General features: G+C 40.8%; 1 protein-coding gene across 24 annotated transcripts in view; it reads right to left on the bottom strand.

Moving 5' to 3' along the window:
• LRRFIP2 (LRR binding FLII interacting protein 2) overlaps positions 1–13319 on the bottom strand; it is a 175849-nt gene that overhangs the window by 109044 nt on the left and 53486 nt on the right. For 21 of the 24 annotated variants that reach the window (XR_009154807.1, XM_058179881.1, XM_058179878.1 and 18 more), the window contains one exon: positions 11685–11747. The exons of the other annotated variants lie outside the window; for them this stretch is intronic. Coding sequence is in view for 20 of the 21 variants with exons in the window: in XM_058179881.1 (XP_058035864.1) it covers positions 11685–11747 (63 nt within the window). In the remaining variant the exon portion in view is untranslated. The remainder of the gene's footprint in view (positions 1–11684; positions 11748–13319) is intronic. 24 annotated transcript variants of the gene reach the window in all.

Raw genomic sequence — 13319 nt, 5'->3', positions numbered from 1 at the left:
TTGGCGCAGCACAGCAAAATTTAACAGCCATGAGCCGTGCTTTCCTCCAAGTCTCATCCGAAAAGCTGTGCAAAGAAAAGCACCTGATCCCTCTGCTGCCCACAGCGCTTAGAGGAAAGCACGGCTCATGCCTGTTAAATTTCACTGTGCTGCGCCAAACGCTTTCCCATAAAGAGTAACGGAGAGAAACAGCCACTGACCTGAAGAACACATGGGCTGGAACAGCTCTGTGCTCTCTACTGGCTGTTTCTTCCTCTTTGCTAGTGCAGCACAGCAAAATGTAGCAGCCATGCACTTTCCTCCAAGTCGAATCCAGAAAGATCTGGCTGGGGAGGGGTGTCTTCGTCCACGGGCTTAGGGCAGCGGACTCAGCTGCAGCCCAGATGAACCGAGGAACTGCGGGAAGCCTCCGCGCTGTTTTCAGGTGCCCAGCTTACCAGGCTACTCCAGTCCCTGTCACAGCTCTAATGGCAGCAGCTTTGGGAGACGCTGGCGGCATGGAGGCTCAGGTGAAGGCTGGGAGGGGGGTGCAACACATGGGGGACTGAACCCACTCCTTCACCTCCCCATACTTGTTTACTCATCCCAGAGAGCTCGGGCTATGCGGAGGATCCGGCCACCTTCCTCGCTGGCATTGCTCCTGTGTGAACTCTTCCATCCTCGGCTGTTGCAAAGAAGCGGTAGCTCCGGGTGCATCATGCCTGCTTCATTCTCTTTGAGAGCAGCTTTGGAAAGCTGCTCTCAAAGAGAACAAAGTGGGCATGGCGCACCCGGAGCTGCCGCTTCTTTGCAACAGCCGAGAATCTCTTCTCCTTGGAGCTGCAAGCCGCAGGGAGGGGGGACGGCTGCAACACCAGCAGCTTCGGGAAGCTCCTTCCCTCAGTGGTTCATCTAGGTGGCTATGCCGACTTTCTCCTAAGGCTGCTCTGCGCCTTTTGATCTTTCTCGGGCACGGAAAAAAACGATCCTGTGAAGGGACCAAGCCTGCTGCTGAACTTGGAAGCCGAGAGGTTTCTTTTCCACTTAGCCGCTGGCGCAGGGTGGTCGCTGCCGCCATCTTTGCACATGTGCAGCTTTCTTCTCATTGGCTGAAGGACTTTTCGGCACCCTGTGGCCAGGGAGCTGAGAGGCTTCTTTGCCAGCCAGCCACACTCTGGTCAATGCACCATCCGATGGACACATTGGGTGGGCAAGCAAGCAGTGACCGGGGAACAGGTTCAGGGGCATGGCCAGGCTGCCCTTACTACCAATTCAGAGAACTGGTCCCTAAAGTTACTACCTATTCGGTAGAACCGGGCAGAACTGATAGGAACCCACCACTGGTTAGCACTAAATTCTATGTAAGTTTTTAATATTAAAACTAAAATTATAGACTAAAGGAGAAAAGGAAATAATAAATAAAATAACAACTATTACTAAACATAGAACTGGATATTAATGAGTTGGAAGAGAATTAGTAACCAGAAAACCTGTGGATATATGGTTTCCAATTTGAGAACTAGGATAGAATCATATTTCATTTGAAGCATATAGCTTGAGAGTTTTCCTACTTTCATCTTTCTTAAAAGAGGATTTGGAGCTCTAGATATGTTTACCTCGCGGACTCTGTTGTATTTTCCCAAAAATAAGATCCTGTCTCATATTTTTTTGAACCCCAAATAAGGTCTTGACCTTATTTTGAGGGTGATCTTATTACTTTGGAGGTGCAGGAGATGGCCGTGGGACTGGATATCCCATCACCGTTGCCTCCCTGTTCTTTGCAGCGGGTGGCCAGCACTGCCCTGACATATCCCACCACCACTGCTGCCTCTTGGAGCAGGACTCTGCAAGGCTTATTATGCTGTTGCACACATGAACTACAGCACCACCGCAAGCTTCATCATACCGGCATAGCTGGTGCCCTTGTGGCGGTGCTGCCATTCATACGTGCAACGGCACAAGCCTTGCTGACTCATCTCTTCGTGCCGTGCCACTGCCCAGCAACCAGGGCAACCAAAGATGGGAATCTCACTGGTGTTCTTGGTGCTTGCCCACATCCCATTCACCCATCCCTCCCCTCATCTGGAAACTCCTGCCCCACTCCTGCCCCGCTCCTGCCTCTCTGCTGAGCAAACCCCAGCAGCTCCAGATGCTGCACCACCACCCAGCAACCGGGGCAACCAAAGGTGGAAAGCTTCAGCATGGGCCCAAAGCCCGTACCCATCTGGCTCCCTTTTCCACAGTTCTTTATCAAGGGGGGGGGGTGGCAGGTGCAGCGGGGGAGAAGCAAGATGTGTGGAAGATCCCAACCTTTGGTTGCCCTGGTTGTTGGCTGGCAGCATGGCATCTGGGGCTATTGGGGGTCGCCTGGTGGAGAGGTGGAAGCAGGCAGGAGTTTGCAGGTGAGGGGAATAGATGGAGGGGTGGAAGGATGGATGGGAGGTGGGTGAGTGCCAAAAATGCTGGGGAGATGCCCACCTTTGGTTGCCCCAGTTGCTGAGTGGTGTAACACAAAAGATAAGTCTTTATGAGACTCAAAACAAATGAGAAAGAGAATGGGGAGAGAGAAAGGAAAGTAAAGAGAGGGAGGGAGGGAGAGGAAAAAGAGAAACAAATGAGAGAATGAGGAGAGAGAAAGGAAAGAGAGAGGAAAAGAGAAACAGAAATGAGAGAGAATGGGAGAAAGAAAAGAAAAGAGAGGGAGGGAGAGGAAAGGAAAGAAAAGAAAAGAACCAAAAATGAGAGAGAGAATGGGGAGAGAGAAAGGAAAGAAAAGAAAGAAAAGAGAGGGAGAGGAAAAAGAGAAACAGAAATGAGAGAGAATAGGGAGAAAGAAGAAAAGAGAGGGAAAGGAAAGAAAGAAAAGAGAGGGAGAGGAAAAAGAAACAAATGAGAGAGAGAATGAGGAGAAAGGAAAGAAAGGAAAGAAAAGAAAGAGGGAGAGGGAGAGGGAAAAGAGAGAAACAGAAATGAGAGAGAGAATGGGGAGAGAGAAAGGAAAGAAAGAGAGATGGAGGGAGAGGAAAAAGAGAGAAAAACAGAAATGAGAGGGAGGGAGGGGAAGAGAGATCCATTTCTCACACACGGGGAAACCACAATGATCATGTATGCTACAACAATCGATTTATTCAAACTCAACAATTTATTCCAGTATAATCATGTCATCATCTTCTATAACATTGTCAAAACTGTCCATATCCTGAATTCCAGTCTGAGTTTCTTGTGAGTCCATTTTGTTCAAAACCATTGGTCCCAATCACTCATGCTTAGCGATAGCAGTCTCCTTAAGAGTACCTCCTGTCCATGTAGCCTGCTTGTACTGCATGGTGTCAATAGGTGTCACTTATTTGATCCCACGCAATCTTGATCCAATTCACAAGCTATGACTGGCCAGGGTTCACAAAATTCCCTCGCTGGTTTCTTACCATTCTGAGTTCAATGTGTTCATTTATTTGGATGTGGAGATAGTCCTTGAACAGCTTGTTAATAGCGATGTCCAATGTCTGGAATTAGCCAGTCATTCCTGCAGGTATCATAATTTGATCAATCCTGTGCTGGGCAAGAAACTTTTTCATATCCTTGGCACCATGAGTGCTGGCTGAATCTCAAACTACCATGCCACTTTGGCCACCTCACACAACAAGTGGGAGCATTAGCTCCACCCACTTCCTGATAATTCCTTGGGTGCACCAGACCTTTTCAGTTTCTAGGACGTAAATCCCTGAAACCCTTTCAATTTTTTCTTTCTTGCCCTTGCTGATTATTAGCGGTGTGACTTTGGTTCCATCCAGCTGAATAGCCAATATGCATGTCACATGTGCGCTTTCATATCCCGTTGTGGGAATATAAATCGATGTTGCGCCCCTCTGATCAATTGTTGTTTGAGTTCCTTGGCCCGTAAACACTGCAGTTTCATCGATGGCGATCATGTTGCAGAGTTGTACTTGGAAAAGTCAATGCCATCAATGAACAACTTGAATGCAAGTGCACATTTCACAGGTTCGGAATCTTCCAGCTTGAAAAGCAAGGTAGACAGTTCATGTCACTGAATGAAGCTATCATGCCAATGTTAAAAGGCTTTGAATTGTTCCTGGGTAATTTCCAACTGTGTTGCCATTGCAAGAGCAAATGCTTGAATATCACCCCGTGTACTGTTGTGCCTCGTCCGCTTTCCCCGCAGCCGGGCCCGTCTTATCTGCTTCCGAACGCTGAGGAATGTCCTAGCATGCCTCCCGGCCCCAGCCCTGGCTCCATGCCCAGACAGGCCGAAGAAGAAGCGCCTCCAGCCCCCAGCTCTGGCTCCATGCCCAGGCAAATGGAGCAACTAGACCCCTCCCCCTCCCCCACAGCATGTGAGCCTGAGGAAGGTCAATTACCAACAGCTGCAGACTGGAGTGACCCTCGCTTCAGGAGAATTGATAGGCGGCGTCAACAGAAGGAAGGGGGGGCAGACCTGGATAAGTGCTGAGTCATGGAGCCACACCCCATGGCCTATATAAAGGATCTGCTTTCTGGCATTCTCTGAGTCAGGCAAAGTCTACCTTATCTTGCTGAAGTCACTTTCTGGTCTCCTGCCTGCCTTGAGAACTTTGCTAGGACTTTGGCAGAGCTGCAGAGGCACGCCTGATTCGGATTTCCCTGACCCGGCCGTCAGCGGAGGAGTGGGACACGACACGTACAACCAAAGCCTTTGCTCTCCTGTCAGAGATCAATTCAGAGATGCTGTCTTCAAGTTCAGGAAATAATGGTTGCCAACCTGATCCACACCTGCGCTTCTTACCATTTCCCTCCTGCACCTGTTGACTGAAGTTAGTGTACTCTACTTTCCATTTATGGATCATACGGAGGTTCAACATCTTCTCTTTGCAGAAAGCTGCCAGATTCTTGCCCTGAGAATCCTACACAATTCCTTTCTTGAACTCCACAGAGTAGCTCTTTCTTTTTGAACTCATCTTGTTCAGAGTCAAAATAAATCCATTAATCCAAAACCCTGGGGGTGTAGTAGTTGGGATTTGGCATTGTGGTTCCCTGTGTGTGGGTTTAGGGCAGGGGTGAAATGCTCCCGGATCAGATGGGCTCGCACGATCCGGTAGCGATGGCGGCTGCTGGTTCGGAGGACCGGTAGCAAAAATACCTGGCCCCGCCCCCCCCTGTCTCTGCTGAGCCGCACCATCTGCAGAGGGTTTTTTTTTTACTTTTAAAAGCTGGTTTTGCTTCAGCCAAAACAGGCCTTTAAAAGTAAAAAACAGCAGAACCTTACTTGTACTCTTACTTGTAGAAAACATGTTTTCTACAAGTAAGAGTAGAGATTCTAAGGCACTTACCTGATTACTGATGAAAGCATGGCTCTCTTTCCAGCCCGAAAGCAGTTTCAGTTTCAGCCAGACAGAATCAATCGCTCAGCTAATCTATTTCCTCGGTGATCAACTGGCTGGCTTTGCTGGCTGAGGATTTGAAGTCCACAATAAAATAAAATAATAAAATAAAATATTTGTGCAGCTTTCTGAGATTTGGTGTTTTTCTGTAGTGTTTCACTATAACTACACAAACACACAAAATCTCAGAAAGCTGTATGTGGTATATTGTGTGTGTGTGTGTGTGTGTGTGTGTGTGTGTGTGTGTGTTAGTTGTGTGTGTGTAAAGTGTGAAAGTTGGTTTTTGAGCTTTTTGTGGCTATGTGAAGTGTGAAGTGCAGCTGCTTTTTCATTGTGTGTGAGTCAGTTATGTTGTGTTGTGTTCTGTGTGTGTAAAGTGTGAAAGTTGGTTTTTGGTACCTCTTATTGTTTTTTTATACTTTGTTTATTATTTTTATTATTTATTGTTATTGGCCACGCCCACCAAGTCATCTGACCACCAAGCTACGCTCACCAATTAAACCACGCCCACAGAACCGGTAGGGAAAATTTTTAGATTTCATCCCTGGTTTAGGGTTTGCAACTGTGGTTTCCCTGTGTGTGGGAAACGGGTCTCTCTTTCTCTCCCTCCCTCCCTCTTATTTCTGTTTCTCTCTCCTTTTGTTCTCCCTCTCTCTTTCTTTCTTTCTTTTCTCTTTCTTTCTCTTTCCTTTTTCTTTCTTTTCTTCCCCCCCTCCTTCCCATTTCTGTTTCTCTTTTTCCTCTCCCTTTTTCTTTCTCTCTTTTCTTTCTTTCTTTTCTTTCCTTTCTCTTTCCCTCCCGCCTTTTCATTTCTGTTTCTCTCTCTTTTTCCTCTCCCATTTTCTTTTCTTTCCTTTCTGTTTCCCCATTGTCTCTCTCATTTTTGCTGGAGTCGATGGTAGGTAAGGAGTGGTAAGGAGTGGGGCGTGAGGCACATCGCTGGGCCTGCCGCTCTTTTTGTAGCGGCAATCAGTGTGACAGAAAGGGTATGGTGGCTAGGATTGCAGGAATGGCCATTAGGTAAGAGTGTGTGAAGTGCGTTCCCCCTCTCTTTCCCACCCCTCCGGCCTTGCCTCCTCTTCTCATGTTATTTACGCAGTTATTTACACAGCAAGTAACCAGAAGAAATGGGAAGGACCAGCTGCATATATGTTAAGTAGTTTAGGAGGGCTTATTTTCAGGGAGGGTATTTTAGTGCATGTATTAAAAAGCCCAATTGGGCTTATTATCAGGGGATATCTTATTTTTGGGGAAACATGGTATATGCTACACCCACTTGAGCTGGATAAATAGTTTTTTTTAATAGAAAAGTTTTTTATTTTTTTAAAAACAAACAAACAAACAATACATTTTTTCTGAACAGAGTATTGGCCCAGTCAAAATTTGTACCACTTTTAGATTTTTCCAATTAATATATTTCACTTTTTGCCATAATATTCCTTCTCTCTAATTTTTTATTTTATTTTCCTTCTGTTTCTTCTGGTATGTAAATAATATTACCATTCACCATAATCTCTAATTTTAATCTATTTTTCTTCCCCCCACCTCCACCCCATTACTTTTTTCGAGTTGAAACCCTTTAAATTAAAGTCAATCATTTTTCTAAAACCTAACCCCAACTCTAAGTCCTCTTATCGAAATGTTTTCCCATTACTCCCTTTTCACAATATTCAAATACTTTTCCTAAATTCCATTATTACAATTATAGATATTAATATTCATACAATTTTACATATATAACCATTTCCTTCCCTTTTTCCATTTCTTTTTTATCAATTTTCCAAATACTACTACTTTCAAATATATTACTACAATTCACTTCCAAATATATTACTACAATTCACTTAAACATATAGCATTAAAATAGTTCAATTCTATTTCTCAATTCCAATAGTTTTTTTAAATAAATCCATTTTTCCATTCCTTTTTCAAATACATATAAATCATTTTATTCAAAAAATTTCCCATTGCTCCCTTTTCTCAATATAATATAATTTCAAATATTTTCCCTAGATTCCACTATTACAATTTTAGGTATTAATATTCATACAATTTTACATGTATAACCCATTTCCTTTCCTTTTTCCCATTTCTTTTTTATCAGGTTTCAAAATACTACAATCAAATATATTACTACAATTCATTTAAGTATATAACATTAAATCATTCAATTCTATTTCTCAATTCCAATCTCTTCATATTAAACAATAAGCAAAGTCAATTTTCATCTTCACAATATAATTTCAAATGTTTTAGCTAAATTCCCTTTATTACAATCAAAGACATTCCAAATATTGCAATCACATCTATTAAAAATAATAGATCTCAAAAGAAACCAGCATGGATGCATAAAGAACTATCTGACAAATTGAAAGGCAAAAAGGACAAGTATAAAAAGTGGAAAGTGGGACAAATAACTAAGGCAGAATATCAGCAAATAGCCCGAGCCTGTAAAGATGAAGTGAGGAAAGCTAAGGCTCATAATGAACAAAGGCTAGCGACAAAAGTAAAAAAATAACCAAAAAAGCTACTTCCAACATGTTAAAAACAAGAAAAAAGTCAAGGAAACAACTGGCCCATTGCTGGAGAAAGTGGCAAGAAGATGACAAGCAACAGGGAGAAAGCAGATCTACTTAACTCATATTTTGCATCTGTCTTTACACAAAAGGAAAAAACAATCCAACCTATCAAAAACAGCTCCACAAAAAACAGATTAGGAACACAAGTTAAAATAGGGAAGAAAATGGTAAGTGAACACCTGTCTACCCTAGACGAGTTCAAATCACCCGGACCGGATGGATTACACCCCAAGGTTCTGAAGGAACTGGCAGACTAGATCTCAGAACCACTGAACTATATCTTTCAAAGATTCTGGAGCACAGGGGAGCTGCCAGAGGACTGGAAAAGAGCTGATGTAGTTCCCATCTTCAAAAAAGGGGGAAAAAACAGATCCAGGAAACTACAGACCTATCAGCCTGACCTCAATACCAGGAAAGATTCTGGAAAAGATAATCAAGCAACGAATCAGTGAACATCTAAAAGCAAACAAAGTAATAACCAAAAGTTATTTTTGAGTTTGTCAAAAACAGATCATGCCAGACTAATCTTATTGCATTCTTTGACAAAGTGACAAAATTAGTGGACCAGAGAAATGCTGTCGATATAATTTACTTGGGCTTCAGTAAAGCATTTGATAAAGTAGACCATAACCTACTACTAGATAAAGTAGAAAAATGTGGGTTAGACAGCACCACCACCAGATGGATTCGTAACTGGCTGACATAACGTGTCAGCCGTAACGTAACGTGTAGTCCTCAATGGAACTAAAGCCACATGGAGGGAAGTATGCAGTGGAGTACTCCAAGGCTCTGTTTTAGGCCCAGTACTCTTCAACATCTTCATCAATGTCTTGGACAAAGGGATAGATGGGGAATTCATCAAATTTGCAGATGACACCAAGCTGGCAGGAATAGCCAGCACTCCAGAAGATAGGCTCAAGTTACAGACTTGAACATTGGGCACTATCTAACAAAATGAAATTCAACAGTGAAAAAAGTAAGGTTCTACATTTAGGCAAAGAAAAACAAAATGTACAGGTATCGTATATGTGGTACCTTGCTCAATAGTAGTACCTGTGAGAGGGATCTTGAAGTCCTAGTGGACAACCATTTAGATATGAGTCAGCAGTGTGCATCAACTGCTAAAAAAGCCAACACAGTGGGCTGCATAAACAGAGGGATAGAATCAAGATCACGTGAAGTGTTAATGCCACTTTATAATGCCTTTATAAGGCCACACTTGGAATACTGCATTCAGTTTTGGTCGCCGCGATGTAAAAAAGATGCTGAGACTCTAGAAAGACTGTATGCAGAGAAGAGCAACAAAGATGATTAGGGGACTGGAGGCTAAAACATATGAAGAACGGTTGCAGGAACTCGGTATGTCTAGTTTAATAAAAAGGACTAGGAGAGACATGATAGCAGTGTTCTAATATCTCAGGGGTTGCCACAAAGAAGAGGGAGTCGGGCTGTTCTCCAAAGCACCTGAGGGTAGAACAAGAAGCAATGGGTGAAAACTGATCAAGGAAAGAAGCAACTTAGAACTAAGGAGAAATTTCCTGACAGAACGATTAATCAGTGGAACAACTTGCCTGCAGAAGTTGTGAATGCTCCAACACTGGAAATTTTTAAGAAAATGTTGGATAACCATCTGTTTGAGATGGTGTAGGGTTTCCTGCCTGTTATTATTATTATTATTAAACTCACCAGCACTCATTTATAAGTATAGATCCATTAACTACTTCTTTCTCCCTTTCTCCCATTCTTTTATTTTCTTTTTCCCTTTTCCCATTTTTAAGGTCCCTCACTCTCCTAATTTGCCCTGTATTTCCATCTGCACTCTTCCTTTTTCCCTTTTTCACCTTTCTTATTTACCACTGTTGATCCCAGTGTAATCATTTGAGTTTTTTATATTTTGCCTCTTCTCTTCTTTCTCTCCTTGTCATCTCTTTCCAACCCCTCTATTTTTGTCATTATTAATCCCAGTGTAATCTTTAAAGTTCACATTTTTTCTAACCTTTTCCCCTTTCCTTTTCCTTCCCTTTATTTGTTTCCTTTTTTCAGTTAATTTTCTCCTAACTCCTCTTTTTTTTTCATTGTTACTCCCAACATAATCATTTAATTTTTCATAATCAATGTCTTTGTCTTTAGTACTAATTTCTTGTTTCTTGTTCATGGTTTCTTTGTCCACTTGGGTATGTTCTAACACAGTCCCTACTTCATCAGGCTTAGGCTTTCCATGCATCATTATAATCATTTCATTTAATTCCACTTTGAGTGACATATACATCATTTTAATCATTTCAGTTAGTACCTGTGTCATTTTTTGTTTCTGGGTTGTCACTGTTCCAATTTTAAGTTTAATTATGTTCCACCTTCTTTTGTTATCGAGATCAAACAGCTTAAACAAAAACAAATCCTCCTCAAAAGTTCCCACCGGTCTTATCAGTTTTTTTTTCAAAGATACGTTGTAATGTTTCTTTCCACCTGTAGATGTCTCTCTCCAATCCACAATTCCAATCAACAGGCTAAGAAAATATCCAATTTATTTATTAAATCCACGTTGCCAATATTTGCCAATTTCCATCTTCTTCTTAATTTTATGTTCCCCAAATTCCCATTTAAATCCAATTCCAAAGCCAATTAAAAGATTTCTGTTGCAGGGCTTTTTAATTTTTTTTTTCTTTGTTCTTCCTCCAATGGTCAAAAGTTTTAAAGTTATTTCCAATCCTCTTCACAGCTACTTCAGGTTTTTTCTTCTAATAATTTAGTTATCTCCATTCAAATTCTAAACCAAAGATCAAGTTCCGTTTCAGGCTTTAGCACTTTAAACTTCCGATTTGTTCTTCTCTCTCCAGTAACATTCCCCAATGCCCATTGGCTGCTGTTTCTTCACTGGGGCACCTTTTAACACTTTTTAAAAAATGTTTTTTTCCTGTGAGCTGGTGAATCACTCACCAGTACTCCATCCAAATCACCGCTCCTGCTCAAAAATTAGTCCGGTTGCCCAAGCTTTGTGGTGGTCGCTATGGCCGCTGCCCCCGCCATCGAGTTGAACAGTTTCCTCCGACCTTCTAGGAAATTGCCTGTTCCTCTTGGTCGTCCGAGGTGCCTCTCCTTCTTCTCCGTCCCTACAGGACAGATCTGGTCTGAAGACCCCGACAGCAGTTCATCAGCCAGGAATTTTGCCAGGCTCATGAGAGCCCGCTAATTTCTGACTGTATCACTGTGATGCTTCCGATCAAATCCTGGCTGGTTAAATAGTTATAACCAATAACTTATGTCCTGGAACTTCCCATCTATCTAGCACAATTCATTTACCTTTGAATACAATTAAAGTTGTAGCTACAACCCACTTTGGGTTTTAGAGAAAGAGAAAAATATTAACTTTCAAGGTACATTAGTTTTATAGGAACATCCTGGCTTCCAAAAAGCTTTAGGTCAGGATTCAGCATGATGTCTATGAAGTTTCCGAAAGGTGCCCTAGTTAATGGCAACCAGAAAACAGGCCTGGAATGCTTTATGAGCTGACAATATCATTAGCATCATACATATTTATTAATATTTCTATAGCTCTATATATGTTTACATTGACTCAACTCTTTTCCTCTTTGGTTCCAAACTACACAGCCCTAGGTTATATGATGACTTACAGATTATTCCCGTTTTTTAAGTTAATTGTATCCTTCACTGAGATAAGTTAAAAACAATAAAGCATACATGTAAGAAATATTAAGAGGTATTGTAACAAATCCTAATTGAGAACACTAACCAACAGATCTTTACGAGAGCTAGAAGACTTCTTCCCACCATAAGAATCACTGTAAATATGGCTCTGTAAAAATTATAAAAGTTACAATTATGAACATTCTGTAATTATCATCTAAACAAATAATTATCAACTTAAGTATTAGCCATATAAAGAATTTTAAATTATAACATGGTCATCTGAAAAAAATATTCATAAGCAAAATTAATTAAGATCAAATCAAATCAATTAACATAATGAATTGTTGTATTTTCCTTTGGGCAATATATAATAATAATAATAATAATAATAATAATAATAATAATAATAATAATAATAATAATAATAATAATAATAATAATAATAAACTGACAAACATTTAATAGTAACATTTAAAATTGCAAGTTTGCAGAAATTATAGATGCTTATCAAGGTAATTCATGATGTAGTTAACTCATGATGTAGTTAATGGTGTAGGGTTTCCTGCCTCGGCAGGCGGTTGGACTAGAAGACCTCCAAGGTCCCTTCCAACTCTGTTATTATGTTATACACATAGAAAAATCTTGGTACAATTGGTTTTGAAGATATGCACAAAACATATGGCATGGATCCAAGTTATCTGAGGGACTATCTCTTGCCGATTTTGTTATATTGTACTATATTAGTTTATTTGATTCTTTTTGTTAGTTTTTATTGTTTTAAATGTGGTTTTATATTCTGTAAGCCGCCTTGAGTCTCCATGGGCGAATAGGCAGCAATATAAATTCAATAAATTAATAAATATGCAGAAAAACTTGCCAACCCTATTTGGCAATGAATTCTATTAAAATATACATCTACAATTTCATATTGGATGTACAACGTAAAGTAGTTGATCCAGAAATACAACAATTCTAGTCAGAACTTTATAATTTCTCACAGCAAAAAACCTGCATCCTCATCAAAGTAGGAAAGCTATATCAGAAGGAATGTATCGACTCCAGTTAGACTTATAGTCTCTAGCTAGAATTATGTATGTCTAACAAGAAGTCTGTCAAATGTAAACTTTCTCATCAAGATAGGTTTACTAGCACACTTGTGATTCCTGATGCACAAAAGAACTGTATCATTCTTTTACTTCCATAAATACCAACTGCCTTGTCCAGATGTTATAAAATAGAAGAAATTGTTTAAGAGTTACATATTTATTATGTATTTGCACAGAAGAGCAAACACAGATGAAAGCAATGCTAAAATCAAAATTTTAAAAACTGAACAAAGGTGTTATGTGATTTTCTAGGGCTCTGGGGAGATCTGAATTTTGTTTCAATTTGACAGGCTTGATTAAATCACTCTGATTTATGAACTGAAATTGTGATCTGCTTTGAAGAAACAATTCTGACTGAATGACTCTAAAATATTTCAAAGTAATTTAGAAATTTAATTGTTCTATTCATTGTAATGTGATATTGTAACTTAAATTACATATAAGCAAGAAACAGAGGAACTCCCAGGGAAAAAGTGAAAGAATGCCACAGGAAGGTGAGAGAGGCCAGGCAGGTGGTGATGGAGTAAGGAGATGTAGTGTGTGGAATTCATATAAGCATAGAAAGGTCTGGAAGAAGGATGCTAGGGTATGAGTGCTGGGAAGGACAGAAAGAAAGTGTGGAATGCATCCGT

This window comes from Ahaetulla prasina, chromosome 4 (assembly GCF_028640845.1).
Source record: "Ahaetulla prasina isolate Xishuangbanna chromosome 4, ASM2864084v1, whole genome shotgun sequence".
NCBI lineage: Eukaryota > Metazoa > Chordata > Lepidosauria > Squamata > Colubridae > Ahaetulla > Ahaetulla prasina.
The sequence above is the reverse complement of the archived record's forward strand: the minus strand, read 5'-3'. Positions and strand labels throughout refer to the sequence as shown.